The sequence below is a fragment of the Antechinus flavipes genome, chromosome 4 (assembly GCF_016432865.1).
Source record: "Antechinus flavipes isolate AdamAnt ecotype Samford, QLD, Australia chromosome 4, AdamAnt_v2, whole genome shotgun sequence".
In the NCBI taxonomy this organism is placed as follows: domain Eukaryota; kingdom Metazoa; phylum Chordata; class Mammalia; order Dasyuromorphia; family Dasyuridae; genus Antechinus; species Antechinus flavipes.
Window position 1 is genome coordinate 416,534,644 of NC_067401.1, and position 15,514 is coordinate 416,550,157.

Consider the following 15,514-nt stretch of genomic DNA (forward strand, 5'->3'; position numbering starts at 1 on the left):
TCATCACTATCTACCAAACACAAAACTTTAAATGCCAGCTAATGCCTCTCAATTATTTCTTTACATACTCTGCACTCCCCAGCTGTTGAAGGAGCAGGTGTCCTTCCTTTTCCTCAACTCCATCATGACCTTCAGCTGAATTATGTCTACCTGCCAAAGGGATCAGATTTAATGCTTCTATGTTTCTTTGTTCCTATTTCTTGTTCTCTCAAACTGCAGAATACAGAGAAATACAGAAAAAAAACTTTTCTTAAAAGCTAGCATTATGGAATTGGAAAGTGTCCTTACTATTTGAAAGTACTCTGAGAATCTGACAGATTTTGAGGGATTTCATTGGTATTACTGGCAAAAAAACCCCCACATATATACCCCCTTTCCCCCACATATAACCCATTTCACATTACAGCAAGGTCCCTATTACTGTGAGTAATTAATGCCCTATAGTAGTCTCATTATTGGAATTGTAGGTTTCCACTGGGTTGGAACCAATAGCCATACTTTACATCATTATTTTTGACTAGTGTAAACTCAAATACATGCGACCACTTCAGAAGGTTCAGGATTCACATCAATTGGGAACTAGTCATAGTTCAAGTTCACACATACTGACAATTATCAGTTTAATTATCTACTATTTTATGGCATGGCCATAAGCTCTGGATAATAAAGCCACAAACATCTTTGGAAATCATTATTGTTGTTCCCAGTATGAGCCAGAAGATGTCACTGTCAACCTTTCCACATTTCAGTTTTTAATCTTAGTTTATCTTAAACTTGAATCTTATTTAAATATTTATATTTATTATTTAGATTGCATATTTATATTAGTTTTATCCTATAGCTTAGTAAGTCACTTTAGTGGTTAGTTGTACAGCTTAGCTTTTTCCTTAAAATGAAAAACAAAACTCACAGACCCTAGTATAAAAGCTTAGTACTCCTAGTCCAAAGCTCTCCTGGAAAAGAAGAAATCGAGATAAAGAGAGCTTGTTACATTCACAGATACGTGGGCTACCTGAAGTGTGACGGCTGGGTTCCTCACATTACCTTGAAGACTCACCGCTTAGGTTTGAAGACAACTTTCTGTCCTCCTTCAAGTATCAGTAAGGCTTTAAGCTGTGTGCCCTTGTAGCCCACATCAGCCTTAATGATCTTCTTGGTTGCCATGGCATGCATAATGGCCCCCAGCTCTGGGGTCTCTTCTGGATATACTTCCCGTGGCACTACCCATTGAGCAGCAATCTCCCAAGGAGACTGCAACGTATGTTCCAGGCGGGGATCCAGCTCTACACGGAGGCTGGCCATCATTCGGTGAAAGGCCCGCTGGTCCTCACGGTTGGCAGCTGATGTGTCCAAGTTGTCAATAAGGAAAACTTTTGTAAAAATAAAAATGATGATGAGGATGACCAATAAGACAGCTCGCTGTTTCAGCTTCATGGTGGCCGCTTTCCCTTCTCCCTCAGCCCAGGCTCTCTCTTCGGTCAGAGTGAGAAGATGGCAATTAATGTGGAGAGTTCATGACTAACATTTGAACTAGTCCATCCCATCACTAAAGCATCCTCTAGGATTCCTGCAAGCGAAAACACAAAACCTTTGGTTAAAATTAATTGGAAGACTTGAATCTATCTCTTGATTCCAGGAATCAACTTCAGGAAATTTGTTTACTCCGATCTTCAGAGAATCAATTATTTTAAATTAATTTGTCTCATTGATTAAGCCAAATAGGATTAAATGTATCTAATTAATAAAAATTCTAATCCTTATCTTTTTGTGTATATTCAGGATTTATGCTTAAAATGGGTAATTCGTATTTGTAATATTATATATTACACACACACACACCATAGTTCCTGATCTTCAAATGCATAATGAAGTTGAAAATCAACATAGTAGCAGGGAGAAGAAAGTTATTAGACAAAAGAATACCATTTGAGAGGCTGAGAGGAGAATAGGAACCAGGAGTGTATTTCATTGGTATATAAATTCTTTTATGATACAGACTGACTATTCCTTTGTACCCTTAGGGTTTTAAAGAACTGCTTGGATCACTGGGAGCAGTCACACAGCAAGTATGTATGAGAGAACTCCATCATGAAGATGTCTCTTTTTCTTTGTACATTATGGCCTTTTTCTTTGTACCTTACTAACTTTTTCTTTGTACATTATGAATTCTACAAATGCCCTTTTAACCCTTGGCAGCCAAGAGTTTAGTGATTCTCCTGTTATCCAAACATGGTTTTTATATCACATTATTAAACTGACAAAAATCAAATAAGGTACAAAAGGAGAGGGCATCTCAACCAGAAATCCAAATTGTAACCAATTCCACATGTGTCATGATCAATGCTCATGTATTTAAACAAGACTCCTAGATATATCTCTCTAATCAGTCTCTACTAATTATTCTCCAAAATTAAAACCCCTGTAATATATGGATAATCAACTACAGTTAAATCAGGTAGCGGAAAAACATATTCTTACACCATCTGGCTATTAGCAGAACGTGACCAGAAAGCTAATAAGACAGCACCATCAGGCCATTGATATGAAATGGTGATAAAAATAAGACAAAACTGTCATATGATAAAACTTTTCCCCCTTTGGTTTGAAAATAATATTCTGAGCAGGAATCATTAGGTAAACCTTTTTATATTTAAGACCTCATACTAGAATAAAAATCTTATATATTAATTTCATCCTAAATACTGAGTCAAATTTCTTTCCATCCTAACCAGATTTATAAAAATATTCACAATCTACTATAGCTTCCACTGCAGAGGTGGAACATAGATCAACTCCATCCAAGTACATTTAATAGTTAAGACCATTCATCAAAGAAAGTGAACACTATACAAAGGAGGGTGATGGACTGTGCAGATGAAGTCACTTCTGCCCAAAGTTTGGGACTGCTTCCCTTAATTCTAAACAGGAGGACAATTGGCGAGCTAGCAGCTGTGAGGTTATTCAGTGATTAACACATTCTTCCTTTCCTCTTCCTTTTTCAAGTCAGGAGAACTGAAGGTGAGAGCTAAATTCCAATTCTAATTATCCCCAGCCACCTGTTTTGTTTCTTCACCATTACACAGAAAGTATATGACACTATTAGCTGAAACAGTCAAAGGCAATTCAAGTACATCTAAAATGTGACTGTGACTATAACAAGTTTAGTGTGAAATCCAATAAAACGAGCTGCCTGTGATTACTGACAGAAGAAAGATCAAGGCAATGCCATGGAGACCAGATTTCAAAAAGGTTTTTCCACTAGTTCCATCACCATCTTGAACAATTGTAACAGTTCAATTATTTGCAAAACAACCTTTGAAACCACATCAGCACAAAGCACCTCTGGAAACTTCAGAACCAAAGCTGCTGCTACTGTTTCTTGAGCACTCTCAGATCTGGCCTGGGCTGGAACAAAGGTAGGTAATGTTAGACAGAAGACCTGCAAAATCTGCCTTGTTTCCATAGGGGTAGAGGAGAGTGGAGAGAAAGGAGGAACATATTTAGATCAATCTATCAATATTTTTTAAAGTATGGCTAATACAAAATCATTTTTGGTTTGGTTAATTTTTTAAATAAGGAAATAATACTAGTGAAGTATATAATTCTCCAGTAATTTGATACTTAAAACATATGTTCAGATTCTTTCCAATAGGAAATGACAAATTACACTGTCTTTGAAAACCTTTTTTGTACCTTAACTGTAATAGTACCATTATTTATTTCTAAAAATACGTAAGATTTTCATAAATGAATGTATTCAATCTACCTGACATTGTGAACAGTCATTCACCACTTAACATGATAAGGATACATATCCCACACAAATTAAGTCTGATCTAACCAACTAGAAAAATAGTAAATGCTCTTGGATAGGGCGAGCAAATATAACAAAGATCATAATATTGTCTAAACTATCTATTTATTTAGCACTATGCCAATCAGACTCCCAAAAAACTATTTTAATGACCTAGAAAAAATAACAACAAAGTTCATGTGGAAAAACAAAAGGTCAAGAATTTCAAGGGAATTATTGAAAAAAAAAATCAAATGAAGGTGGCCTAGCTGTACCTGATCTAAAACTATATTATAAAGCAACAGTTACTAAAACCATCTGGTATTGGCTAAGAAATAGACTAGTTGATCAGTGCAATAGGTTAGGTTCAAAGGACAAAACAGCCAATAACTTTAATAATCTAGTGGTTGACAAACCCAAAGACCCCAGTTTTTGGGATAAGAACTCACTATTTGACAAAAATTACTGGGAAATTGGAAATTTGTATGGCAGAAACTAGGCATTGACCCACACTTAACACTGTACACCAAGATAAGATCAAAATGGGTTCATGACCTAGACATAAAGAATGAGATTATAAATAAATTGGAAGAGCATTGGATAGGTTACATCTCAGACCTATGGAAGAGGAAGGAATTTATGATCAAAGAAAAACTAGAGATCAGTATTGATCGCAAAATATAAAATTTTGATTATATCAAATTGAAAAGTTTTTGTACAAACAAAACTAATGCAGACAAGATTAGAAGGGAAGCAATAAACTGGGAAAACATTTTTACAGTCAAAGGTTCTGATAAAGGCCTCATTTCCAAAACACATAGAGAATTGACTCTAATTTGTAAGAAATCAAGCCATTCTCCAATTGATAAATGGTCAAAGGATATGAACACACAATTCTCAGATGAAGAAATTGAAACTATTTCTAGCCATATGAAAAGATGCTCCAAGTCATTATTAATCAGAGAAATGCAAATTAAGACAACTCTGAGATACCACTACACACCTGTCAGATTTACTAGAATGACAGGGAAAGATAATGCGGAATGTTGGAGAGGATGTGGAAAAACAGGGACACTGATCCATTGTTGGTGAAATTGTGAACACATCCAGCCATTCTGGAGAGCGATTTGGAACTATGCTCAAAAAGTTATCAAACTGTGCATACCCTTTGATCCAGCAGTGTTTCTACTGGGCTCATACCCCAAAGAGATACTAAAGAAGGGAAAGGGACCTGTATGTGCCAAAATGTTTGTGGCAGCCCTGTTTGTAGTGGCTAGAAACTGGAAAATGAATGGATGGCCCTCATTTGGAAAATGGCTGAATAAATTGTGGTATATGTATGTTATGGAATATTATTGTTCTGTAAGAAATGACCAATAGGATGATTTCCGAAAGGCCTGAAGAGACTTACATGAACTGATGCTGAGTGAAATGAGCAGGGCCAGGAGATCATTATATACTTCAACAACAATACTATATGATGATCAATTCTGATGGACGTGGCCCTCTTCAACAATGAGATGAACCAAATCATTTCCAATAGAACAGTAATCAACTGAACCGGCTACGCCCAGTGAAAGAACGCTGGGAGATGACTAAGAACCATTATATAGAATTCCCAATCCCTCTATTTTTATCTGCCTGTATTTGATTTCCTTCACAGGCTAATTGTACACTATTTCAAAGTCTAATTCTTTCTGTACAGCAAAATAACTGTTAAGACATGTATACTAATATTGTATTTAATTTATACTTTAACATATTTAACATGTATTGGCCAGCCTGCCATCGGGGGGAGAGAATGGGGGAACGAGGGGAAAAAATGGAACAAAAGGTTTGGCAATTGTCAATGCTATAAAATTACCCATACATATAACTTGTAAATAAAAAGCTATTAAAAAAAAGAAGAAGACATATCATACGATTTTAAAAATTGTTAGTTTCAGTCATTTCAGAATTTAGCTGGAGAGGGAAAATACAAAATATTGAGGATTGAACACTGTTGTCATATTCATTTGTTATTAGTTTTAGCATGTTTAAGGCCGGATGACAAACTCCGTCTTAAATCATCTTAGTCAATGACAGTAAATACAGGAGCTTACTTCCTGGTCTGATTTAATTCCACAGCTACCCGGGTCAGTTCATAGCTGGAGGACTACTGTGCAGTTCTGAGTGCCCATTTAGGGAAGCCGATGACAGAGTGTTGAGTGTCCCCAGAAGGCTCACCAGGAAAATTTGAGGTCACACTACTTATCAACAGTCTTACTAGTTGGGAGGACAGCCTGAAGTGATCAACCAATCAAACCTACTCTTATGGTGGGTTATCATCTGAAGTGACCAACCCACTCCATTAGGGACAACATGACCATACCCACCCATATTCTTTACATTCCTTTCACTCCACCCATCCCTCTGCTGAGTGTGCGCCTATCAAGGGAGACGGCCCCTCAGAAGTTATACCTTCATGCTATGAGCACCCATGGCAAATGCACAGGTACCACTGAGAAATTTCTGCTCTTCTCTGCATAGTTACCTCCCCATCCTCCAGAACACCTCATGGAGGGAGGGTAGGCAGGTCTTGTATTCTGGAAGAGTGCCTGAGAACACTGACTGGTAAGAGCCCAGCAATTCAAGTTATGCAGGTTCCCAGCCTCACCTTTTCATGTTTCCTCACTCTGAAGAGCCAATCAAGTGCTAGTAAATCTCATCACTTCTATTTCTACAACAACTCTTGCATATGTCACATGGGTACATACCAGTTCACCTCTCACCTCTAAATCTCTTCTCTCCATGTAATCTTCCACTTCAGCAGCGTCAAACTCAAAACTCAAATAGAAATAAGAGCCACTAATTCATACCTGAGTCCCTGTGGGCTTAGCTATATTAACCGAGCTTTAAAATTAATGTTGTCTTGTTTTATTGTATTTTTATTTATTTTACCAAATACTTCCCAATTAATTTTAATCTGTTTTTGACCACACCAGGCTGATTTGATACCTCTGTTCTACAACTTGCCAAAGTGATTTTCCTTAAACACAGATCTGAACACATCATTGCCCTATTTAATCTCTCTACTGAGTCCTTTATTTAACTACTATTTTTAAAATTGCAATTTTTCTGCATGTTTGATACTTGTGCTCTTGAGGACTGAAAGGTGAAGTGATTGCCAGCTGTATATTTGGGGTGGAGGCAGGGATTTGAATTCAGATCTTCCTTGGTTCCAAGGGCAGCTTTGCATCAGCTACATAATGCTGCATCTTGTCAGTAATTAATAGTTAAAAATAGAACCTAAACTGTCTCCAAATGCTGGATCTACTTAGTCCCCTTCCACCATCCTTCAAACGCCTATTCTGACAAAAATGAAATCAGATGGGCAGCTCTTTTTGAAGGAAATACAGACATGATATTTTCTTCTAGCAGTAGCAGCTGCTGCCTTAGAGAGAAAAGCAAGCCAAAATATTTGAAGGAACTAATGGTACTCAAACTAATGTGGTGAATTTTGTGCACCAAAAGTATTTTTCTAAGAGACAAGTCCATACTTAAGGGGAACTGTGAAGGAAAAAATTTTAGTGCTGAGATGTATAAAAATCTAATCACTTTACAAATACAAAGACAATCTATTATAATGTAAATGTTGGGAACAATCATTCAACTAATAATCATTTAATAAGTACCTGCCATACTCACAAATAATTGTGAGAAGATCAAAAAAGAATGGGGTTCTTGCCCTTTACTAAGCTTACAATCTTGGTAGTAGAACAGGTCAAAAAGATGTGCAATACTATACTAGACAAAAATTATAAGGCAGGTAAAATTGTTCTTGTTCAGTTGTTTCTGACTTTGTGATGCCAAGGATCATAGCATGTCAGGTCCTTCTATCCTCTACTGTCTCTCAAAGTCTGTCCAAGTTCGTATTCATTGCTTCCATGACACTATTTCTCCACCTCATCTTCTGCACTCCCCTTCTCCTTTTGTCTTTAGGCTGCCATTTAGGGCCCCTAAAGAGAGGGGCTTTTCCAGTGAGTCCCATCTTCTCATTTTGGGGCCAAAACATTTAAGTTTCAACTCCATTATAGTCTGGATTAATTTCTTTAAGTATTGACTATGAGCTATACCATGCAGGAATATCCTAGCTAAGTCATAATGAAGAGTTCTGACAAATGATCACTAGAAAAGGAAATAGCAAACCCTTCAAGCATCTTTGCCAAGAAAACTTCATGGACTCTATTAAAATGATGGGGAAAAAAAAGATGTATCAGATGAACCCCTATGTCTGATAGTGTCCAATATACTGCTGGGGAAGAGTGATGGGTAACTACAAGGAATTATAGTACCATGAGGCCAAAGGAAGCCCAGTTGTGGATGTGTCTGATGACAAAAGATTGCAAAGGAATCTGAAATTTAAGGTTCATGAACCAAGACAAGCTGGAGATGATCAAGGAGGAGATGGGAAGATGAGACAACATCTTAGATATAAGAAATATAAACTGTGATGCAATGTTACAAGAACCAGCTTCATGTAGTGGAAAAAACTACTGGCTCTGGCACCAGAGAACATGGGTTCAAATCTTGCTTCTGCCTCTAACTGCCTCAGTCCCATTACAACTCTTACTAGGCTCAGTTTTCTCATTTTCACATGAAGAGGGAAGAGGGAAGGAATACCCTCAATGGCACCTAAGGTCCTTGAAACTCTAAAACTTCAAACCTAGCATCAAAGGTTCCAACTTCTGAAGGGAAGCTTTCATGGAAGAGGGACATCTGGACAAGTGAATTGTTGGTCCTTCGTTCTTGAAGGGGATTATATGACATCAGGGAGATGACTATGACATGCAAGTGAGTTGGACTGAAACTCACTTGTGCCAGGTCCCCTGATGCACTTTCCTCTCCGGAGCCATCTGGGTCTAGTGGGCAAGATATATAGATCAGGATGACTCGAGATGGCCCTGGGTGCAGTGGGAGACCTTGGCCTTTTTAAGCCATGATCTTTAATAGGTCTCAGTTTGATTGAGGCTACAGGCTACACCCCTTCAAAGATTCAGGCTAGAAGAGGAAAAGGGAAGGCAGGCATTTCAGGGCAAGGGGAAGACATTCTACAAAAACAAATAATACGAAGGTGGGAGAAGTGTTGGATGTGAATAAGAGCAATGGAAAAGAAGTTTTCCTGGAGGGAGCAAGGCAAGATAGGATTAGGCAGGTACAGTTAGCATAAGTCTATGTGGAGTTTGGGCTTTATCTTGAAGATTCCTTCAAGGGGAGATCTTGAGGGATTAGGAGCATAAGAATGATATGATATGCCACATATAGAGATAACAAGAGCAGTAACTTTGAGGTCCTACTGGTCACCTAGAGCCTGCATTGTCAACTGCACAGATGTCTCCCAAACATCATCAGCAGCAATGTTCCCTTGAACATAATCTTGATCTACTTTTATTATCGTTAACCTGAGCTACAGGTCTCATCGAAGGACCTCCAAGAGGTGTTGTCCAACAACAAGAGATGAAGTCCCATTTTTATGCTCAGAGCAACTAAAAATGGCAGAACTATGAGCTATATTAAAGTGTCTGCCTCAGTTTCCTGAGTTGCAAAATGGGGATAATAATAGCAACTACCTCAAGAGAATTGTTGTGAGTATGTGATAATACTTGTAAAGTGCTTAGCATAGCGCTTGGCACACTGTAGGAATTTTATAAATGTTTATTCCTTCTTCTCAAATGCAGATTATAGGCAAATTAAGACTGTAATCTGTATCATTTCCCTAAGGAAGATGAACTTCTTCCAAGCATGGAGGTAGACTCTTATGGACACATTTTGTCTAGTCTGCTCTCTTTCCTGTGCCGAGTCCTGTTTTATTTCCTATATTATTTCCTGAAACACTTGGGAAGCACAGGTTTACTATGTAGCAAGTAGATGGGTTGAAATCTAAGTCCTTTCAACAATCTTCAAAAAAATTGATCTATATCTGAAATGACAAGCTTGGATATCTCCTTTTCCACTAAAATGAAAATAGGCTCTTTAATGTAAAGCTTTTTAAAATGCCTTGGGAATAGCACCACATCTGCAGTTATTGGAACAAAATGTCAAATTCTCCCAGGCACCCAACCCAGATTAGTCCCAGGGCTAAACCTTCCTTTCTGTTTTTCCCTTCATTTAAACATTTACTCAGATTGAGCTGTAAACTCTGCAGAAAGAAAGAAATGCTACCTGGATATTCCAGAAAACTGCCACAATGTTATGAGAGTTTCACAGAGGCCCTAATGGAAGATATTGTGGCCCCTTAGGTAGAAGCAGAAGCAAACGAATAAAGAAAGCTCTTACATGTCCTCTTCTTGAAAGCGCTCAATTCTCCTGACGATGTAGATCTACTTTTAGATTAGAGAGGAATCTAGGAAGAAGGCTTTCTTCTGGAGGCGGGATTGGGCAGGAGCTGACTGAGTGTTGGGGAATAAAACTCCCTGTTGCTATAAGGTCTGTTAAAAAGTCACTGTGGATGGATTTTACTCTGTATAGACTTCATGGACATACTTCAGCAACAGCATTTTCCTTTAAATGATCCAGAGAGTGAATATTTCTAAGTTTTATTCATTTTACTGTTAAGAGTTGATCATTTCTTCTTAAAAGTTTTATTATGTCATATCATTCCTAGATAGTATACAACACAGACTTTTATATATACAAAATACTCAGAATTATAAAGTGCTTTCTGATTTCACAGCTCTTGGAAAGGTAGGAAAGCATTATTTGGTACATAAACAAGTCCAATACCTCAGATATCTGTACACTTAAAGGAAGTGCCAAATTTACTTAAGTATTGAAACCAAATATTTTCACATTTTGAGGGCCAACATGATATACTAGTTACAGCTGGACTGAAGGTGGGAAAGTGTTATTGTTGTTCAGTTGTTTAGCTGTGCTTGACTCTGCATGACCCTCTGGACCACATTAGGCTGTTCTTGGAGTTTTCTTGGCAAAGACACTAATGTGGTTTGCCATTTCCTTCTACAATGCATCAAAGGCAAACAGAGGTTACATGACTTTCCCAGAGTCACACAGCTGGTGTCTGAGAACAGATTTGAACAGTCTTCCTGATACCAAGCCCAATGCTCTAACCCCCAAGCTACTTAGTTGCTTCAGTCAGAAAGACTAGAATTCAAATCTTGTACTGACATATACAGTCCATCTGTTTAATCTGCTTTTGCAGAATAGATTTCAATCTCCATCCATAAAGAAAATTCCTTCCCAGATCAGAAAAGAAAAAAAAAAAAAGATTGTCTATACTTCACGTAGCTTAATCTGACTCTACTAGGAGTAGTGAGAAGTTACAAAGAAAAATGAGACTTTGTTAGAAACAACTACAATTCCTAACAAAGTTAGGAATTAGAAAGGGGGAAAGGGGGGAAAGGGGAGAAGGGAGGGAGGGAAACCTTCCTAATAGTTAGAATTATCCAGAAGAGGATGAGAAGTGGTAGTGAATTTTTTTTTTTTTAGTAGTGAATATTAAAGCAAAACCTAAATGACCATGAGAAAAAGCTGCCAAAGGAATTTTTTTTGAGGGATGGGTTGGAGTAGAATCATCTCCTAGATCTCTTTTGATTCTGTGAACTTCAAAAACAGGAAGCATAAGACTGACTATTCTGGAGATATGTGTGCATGGCTCAAGATGTGTGGTTCCAGCTGTGGCTTAGCAAAGGTGGGGAGGAGACCTGGGCAAGGACTTCTGAACTCTCAATGGCTTGGTATTTAAAAACCTCCAGGCCCTGTAGAAGGGAAAACATTCAAGAAAGACCTCAAATGAATCCTCAATTAGGGTTCAGGTCTTTAAGGCTCTTGCAACTACCTCTCTTAACTTCAAATTTTGCTAGCTACATACATCCACTAAAGACATAACCCAGTACCTGGCACACAATAGATACTTAATATATTAAGACTTGACACTAAATAAGATATTTGGGGGGATCACAGAGTTAGAACTGGATGAAACTTTAAGGATAATTTAGTCCAGGAGAATTGACCTTTTTGGCATCATAGACCCTTTTGGCAGTCTGGTAAAATTTGTGGAGCTCTTCTCAGTGATGTTCTTAAGTACATAAAATAGGATTTATAGGATGATAAAGGGCACCAATTCTATTGAAATATAATTATCAAAATATTTCTGAAAAATCAAATGCATGGGACTGAGGTTAAGAACCCTTGATCTAGCAAGAATTCCCTGAGAGTCAGCACATAATAGATACTTAATAAAGGTTTATTGACTCACTAGTCATTCCAACTCAGTCATGTTACAGATGAAGATACTGAAGTTCAGTGAGTATAAATGACTTGCCAAAAGTCAGAGAAGTAATGAGTGACACAGAGCCAGTATTCACATCCATGCCCTTTGACTCAAAATCCAAGGTTTTTTCCACTGTACTATGATTCATTTGACGCCTAAACTACTGGCAGAACTAAAATAACTGACACTGACCTCAGTGAACAACTGGCACATTTCCCTTACACCAGTTACAGGCTATACCTGTTTCACACCACTAAGAATGACTCATCCTATACACACCTTCCCTAGGAAACTATTCAATAAAAATCAATTTAGCAAAAAACATCTTAAGTACCTACCAGACCCAAAGTACAATGCTAGTCACAAAGGATACAAAATGAAATATGATAAAAGTCCCTATACATGAGGAACTTTCAGTATAGTTGGGGGGAACCAGGGAGTGGAGAAGACAAAACCACATAACTAAAACAGAAGGTTGGAATGAAAGGACAAAATAACATAGTGAGAATTATGGATGATGTGGCACTGGAGACAATGAAGGAAGAGAAGAATTTCAACTCGTAGAGATATGAATGGGGAGAAAGAGGGATGCTACACCAGATAAAGGGGGCAGTGTGCACAGAGATGAGGAAGTTGGAATTGGGAGAATAAGATCAGAGAATATTGAGTAGCCCAGTTTTTTATAACAGCAAAGTGCATCAAGATAAGAAAAGGTAGACTAATGCCCTACTAAGTAGGAAAACATATAACAACTCTAAATGTGTTCAAGTCTATGAACCCAGCTGAATTGCACCCCAGGATGGTGAAAGAACCTGAGCCTAGTATACAATTTTACATATATAAGATATTTTTAAATGTTTGCTGAGAATGATTTCAGAAAGGCCTGGAGAGACTTAACATGAACTGACAGTAAGTGAAGTTGAGTAAAACCAAAAGAACCTTGTACACAGCAACAGTAAGATTATGTGATGTTCGATTTTGATGGATGTGGCTCTTTTCAACATTGAAGTGATTCAGGCTAATTCCAATAGATTTGTGATGGAGAGAGCCATTTGCATCCTAAGAGAGGATTATGAGGACTGAATGTGAATCACAACATAGTATTTTTACTTTTGTTGCTATTGTTTACTTGCTTTTTGTTTCCTTTCGCATTTTTTCCTTTTTGATCTGAGTTTTCTTGTGCATCATGATAAACATGGAAAGATGTATAGAAAAATTGCATGTGTTTAACAGATATTGGATTATTTGCTGTCTGTGAGGAGCAAAGGAGGGAGCTAAATTCGGAACACAAGGTTTTGCAAGGGTGAATGTTGAAAACCATCTTTGCATATTTTTTGTTTTGTTTTGTTTTGTTTTTCCTGAGGCAACTGGGGTTAAATGACTTTCCCAGAGTCACATAGTTAGGAAGTTTTAAGTGTTTGAAGTCAAATTTGAACTCAGATCCTCCTGACTTCAGGACTAGTACTATATCCACTGCATCACTTAGCTGCCCCATCTATGTAGTTTGAAAATAAAAAAGCTATTATAAAAAATGCTTGCTGAATTGAATTGAGATGCTGTTGATCTTTGAGAAACTCTGAAAACAGAAGATGATTAGAAGACTAGAGACAAGAAAAAGTTCTAGTTTTTAAAGGCTGGGAAAAAGGTATTTTGCAAACTACAATTCAATGAGCTTCACTTTGATTCTATATAAAATTCTATAGTGATTATTAAACAGCTGGTTTTCTGAACATTTTGAAAAAGATATAGGGGTCACTAGAAGCCAGGTCAAGTGCTCTAAAAACAAGTCAAGACAGTTGAAACTTATTTCTTTTTTTGACAAGATTGTAAATTTGGCAGAGCAGGGGAACATAGACAGGATGTATTTGGTATTCAGTAAGGCATATGACTAAGCTCATAATATCTTTTGTCTAGTTTGGTAGATCAAGAATTAATCATGGAAGAAGATCCAGAATGAGGATAGATGCTTACTACTCTCTTGGAATTGGGAAAAACTGCCTCTATGGTTTCTTCCAGATCTAATATTCTAGGCCATAACTTACTGGATCCTATTCTATTCAACACTTTTATCAATAATTCTGAAGAAGACATAGATATGCTTATCACAGTCTGAGGATGCAATATCTTGGGAAGAATCTGTTGACTGACAAAATCCATCTCCTTCCCCCCAAACATCTCGACAGGCTAGAATGATGAGCCAAATCTAACTAAATGAAATCTAATGGGAATCAATTTAAAATCTGAACTGAGGTTAAACAAGTAAATTATACAAGCATAATATAGGAAAGGTAAACCTAGATATATGTAAAAATAAGTCACTGGGTATAATTGACAAATTCTATGAACCAATATTGTGATATGACTATAAATGAGAATTTAAGTAGTATTAATGGAGTCTAGAGTAGCTAGATAGCATTTACATAGAGCTTTCAAATTTGCAATGCTAGTGTCAAGAGGCTGAATTTGACCCCAGGTCTCCCCTAACACCAAATCCAGTGATTTTTCCAGTATAGAGAAAAATACATAGTATAGCTTCTCTGGAAGAAATTATGTAGAAGAATAACTAGGAATTATAATCTTATGTGGATTCAAAAAACAAACTTCCCAAATACAAATTGGAGGAAGTATGGCTAGATTGCAGGTTGCTGAAAAAGATCTGGGTGTTTCAGTGGGCAATACAATCAATATGAGCTGACTATGCGATTTTGATAGCTAAGAAAATGAAAGCAAATCTGCTGCATTAAAGATCCAGGGAGATAAGAATCCTGCTGTATTCTTGCCCATCTGAAGGTATTGTGCTCAATTCTAGGCTTTACACTTGAGGAAGAACATGAGCTAGAGAGCAATGGGCCTCAATAATATTGGCTAATAATAGCAAACATTTCTAGACTATTTACTATGTGCCAGGAACTGTGCTAAATGCCTTATAAACATTATCTCATTTGATCCTCCAAATAACCTTGTGAGATAGAAGCTATAATTATTTTCACTACCCTTGAGAAAACTGAGACAAAGGTTAAAAGATTTGCCCAATATCACACAGCTGGCAAGTGTGTGAGGCTGAACTTGAACTCAGATCATCCTGACTCGAGGCCCTGTACTCTACCAGTGTGAGACACAGGTGCCACATGTCATTAGATGCTTTGCTTTTAGTATTTGGAGATATTTATTCTGAAATGATAAGACATAGAGAAAAAGATGTTAGGACAGCTGGGTTTAAATATCTCAAAGGTTGTAATGTGGAAACAAGATTAGATTTGTCCTACTTGGCCCCAGGAGGCAGAAGGAGAAGCAATGGGGAAAGATTGCAAAGAAGTCTATTAATGCTTCCATATGCAAAGAAAAATCCTAATAATTAGAACTATCTAAAAATGAATTAGAAAGTAGTGTGTTTCATTCTAATTAAAGGTCTTCAAATGATCAACTGTCAGATATTTTCTAGAGTTTCCTGT

At 37.3% G+C, this 15,514-nt stretch overlaps 1 protein-coding gene across 1 annotated transcript in view; it reads right to left on the reverse strand.

Moving 5' to 3' along the window:
• FAM20B (FAM20B glycosaminoglycan xylosylkinase) overlaps nucleotides 1-15,514 on the reverse strand; it is a 37,787-nt gene that overhangs the window by 18,550 nt on the left and 3,723 nt on the right. Inside the window, exon 2 of the mRNA XM_051998864.1 lies at nucleotides 1,058-1,567. Within this exon, the coding sequence (XP_051854824.1) occupies nucleotides 1,058-1,434 (377 nt within the window). The 5' untranslated portion in view covers nucleotides 1,435-1,567. The remainder of the gene's footprint in view (nucleotides 1-1,057; nucleotides 1,568-15,514) is intronic.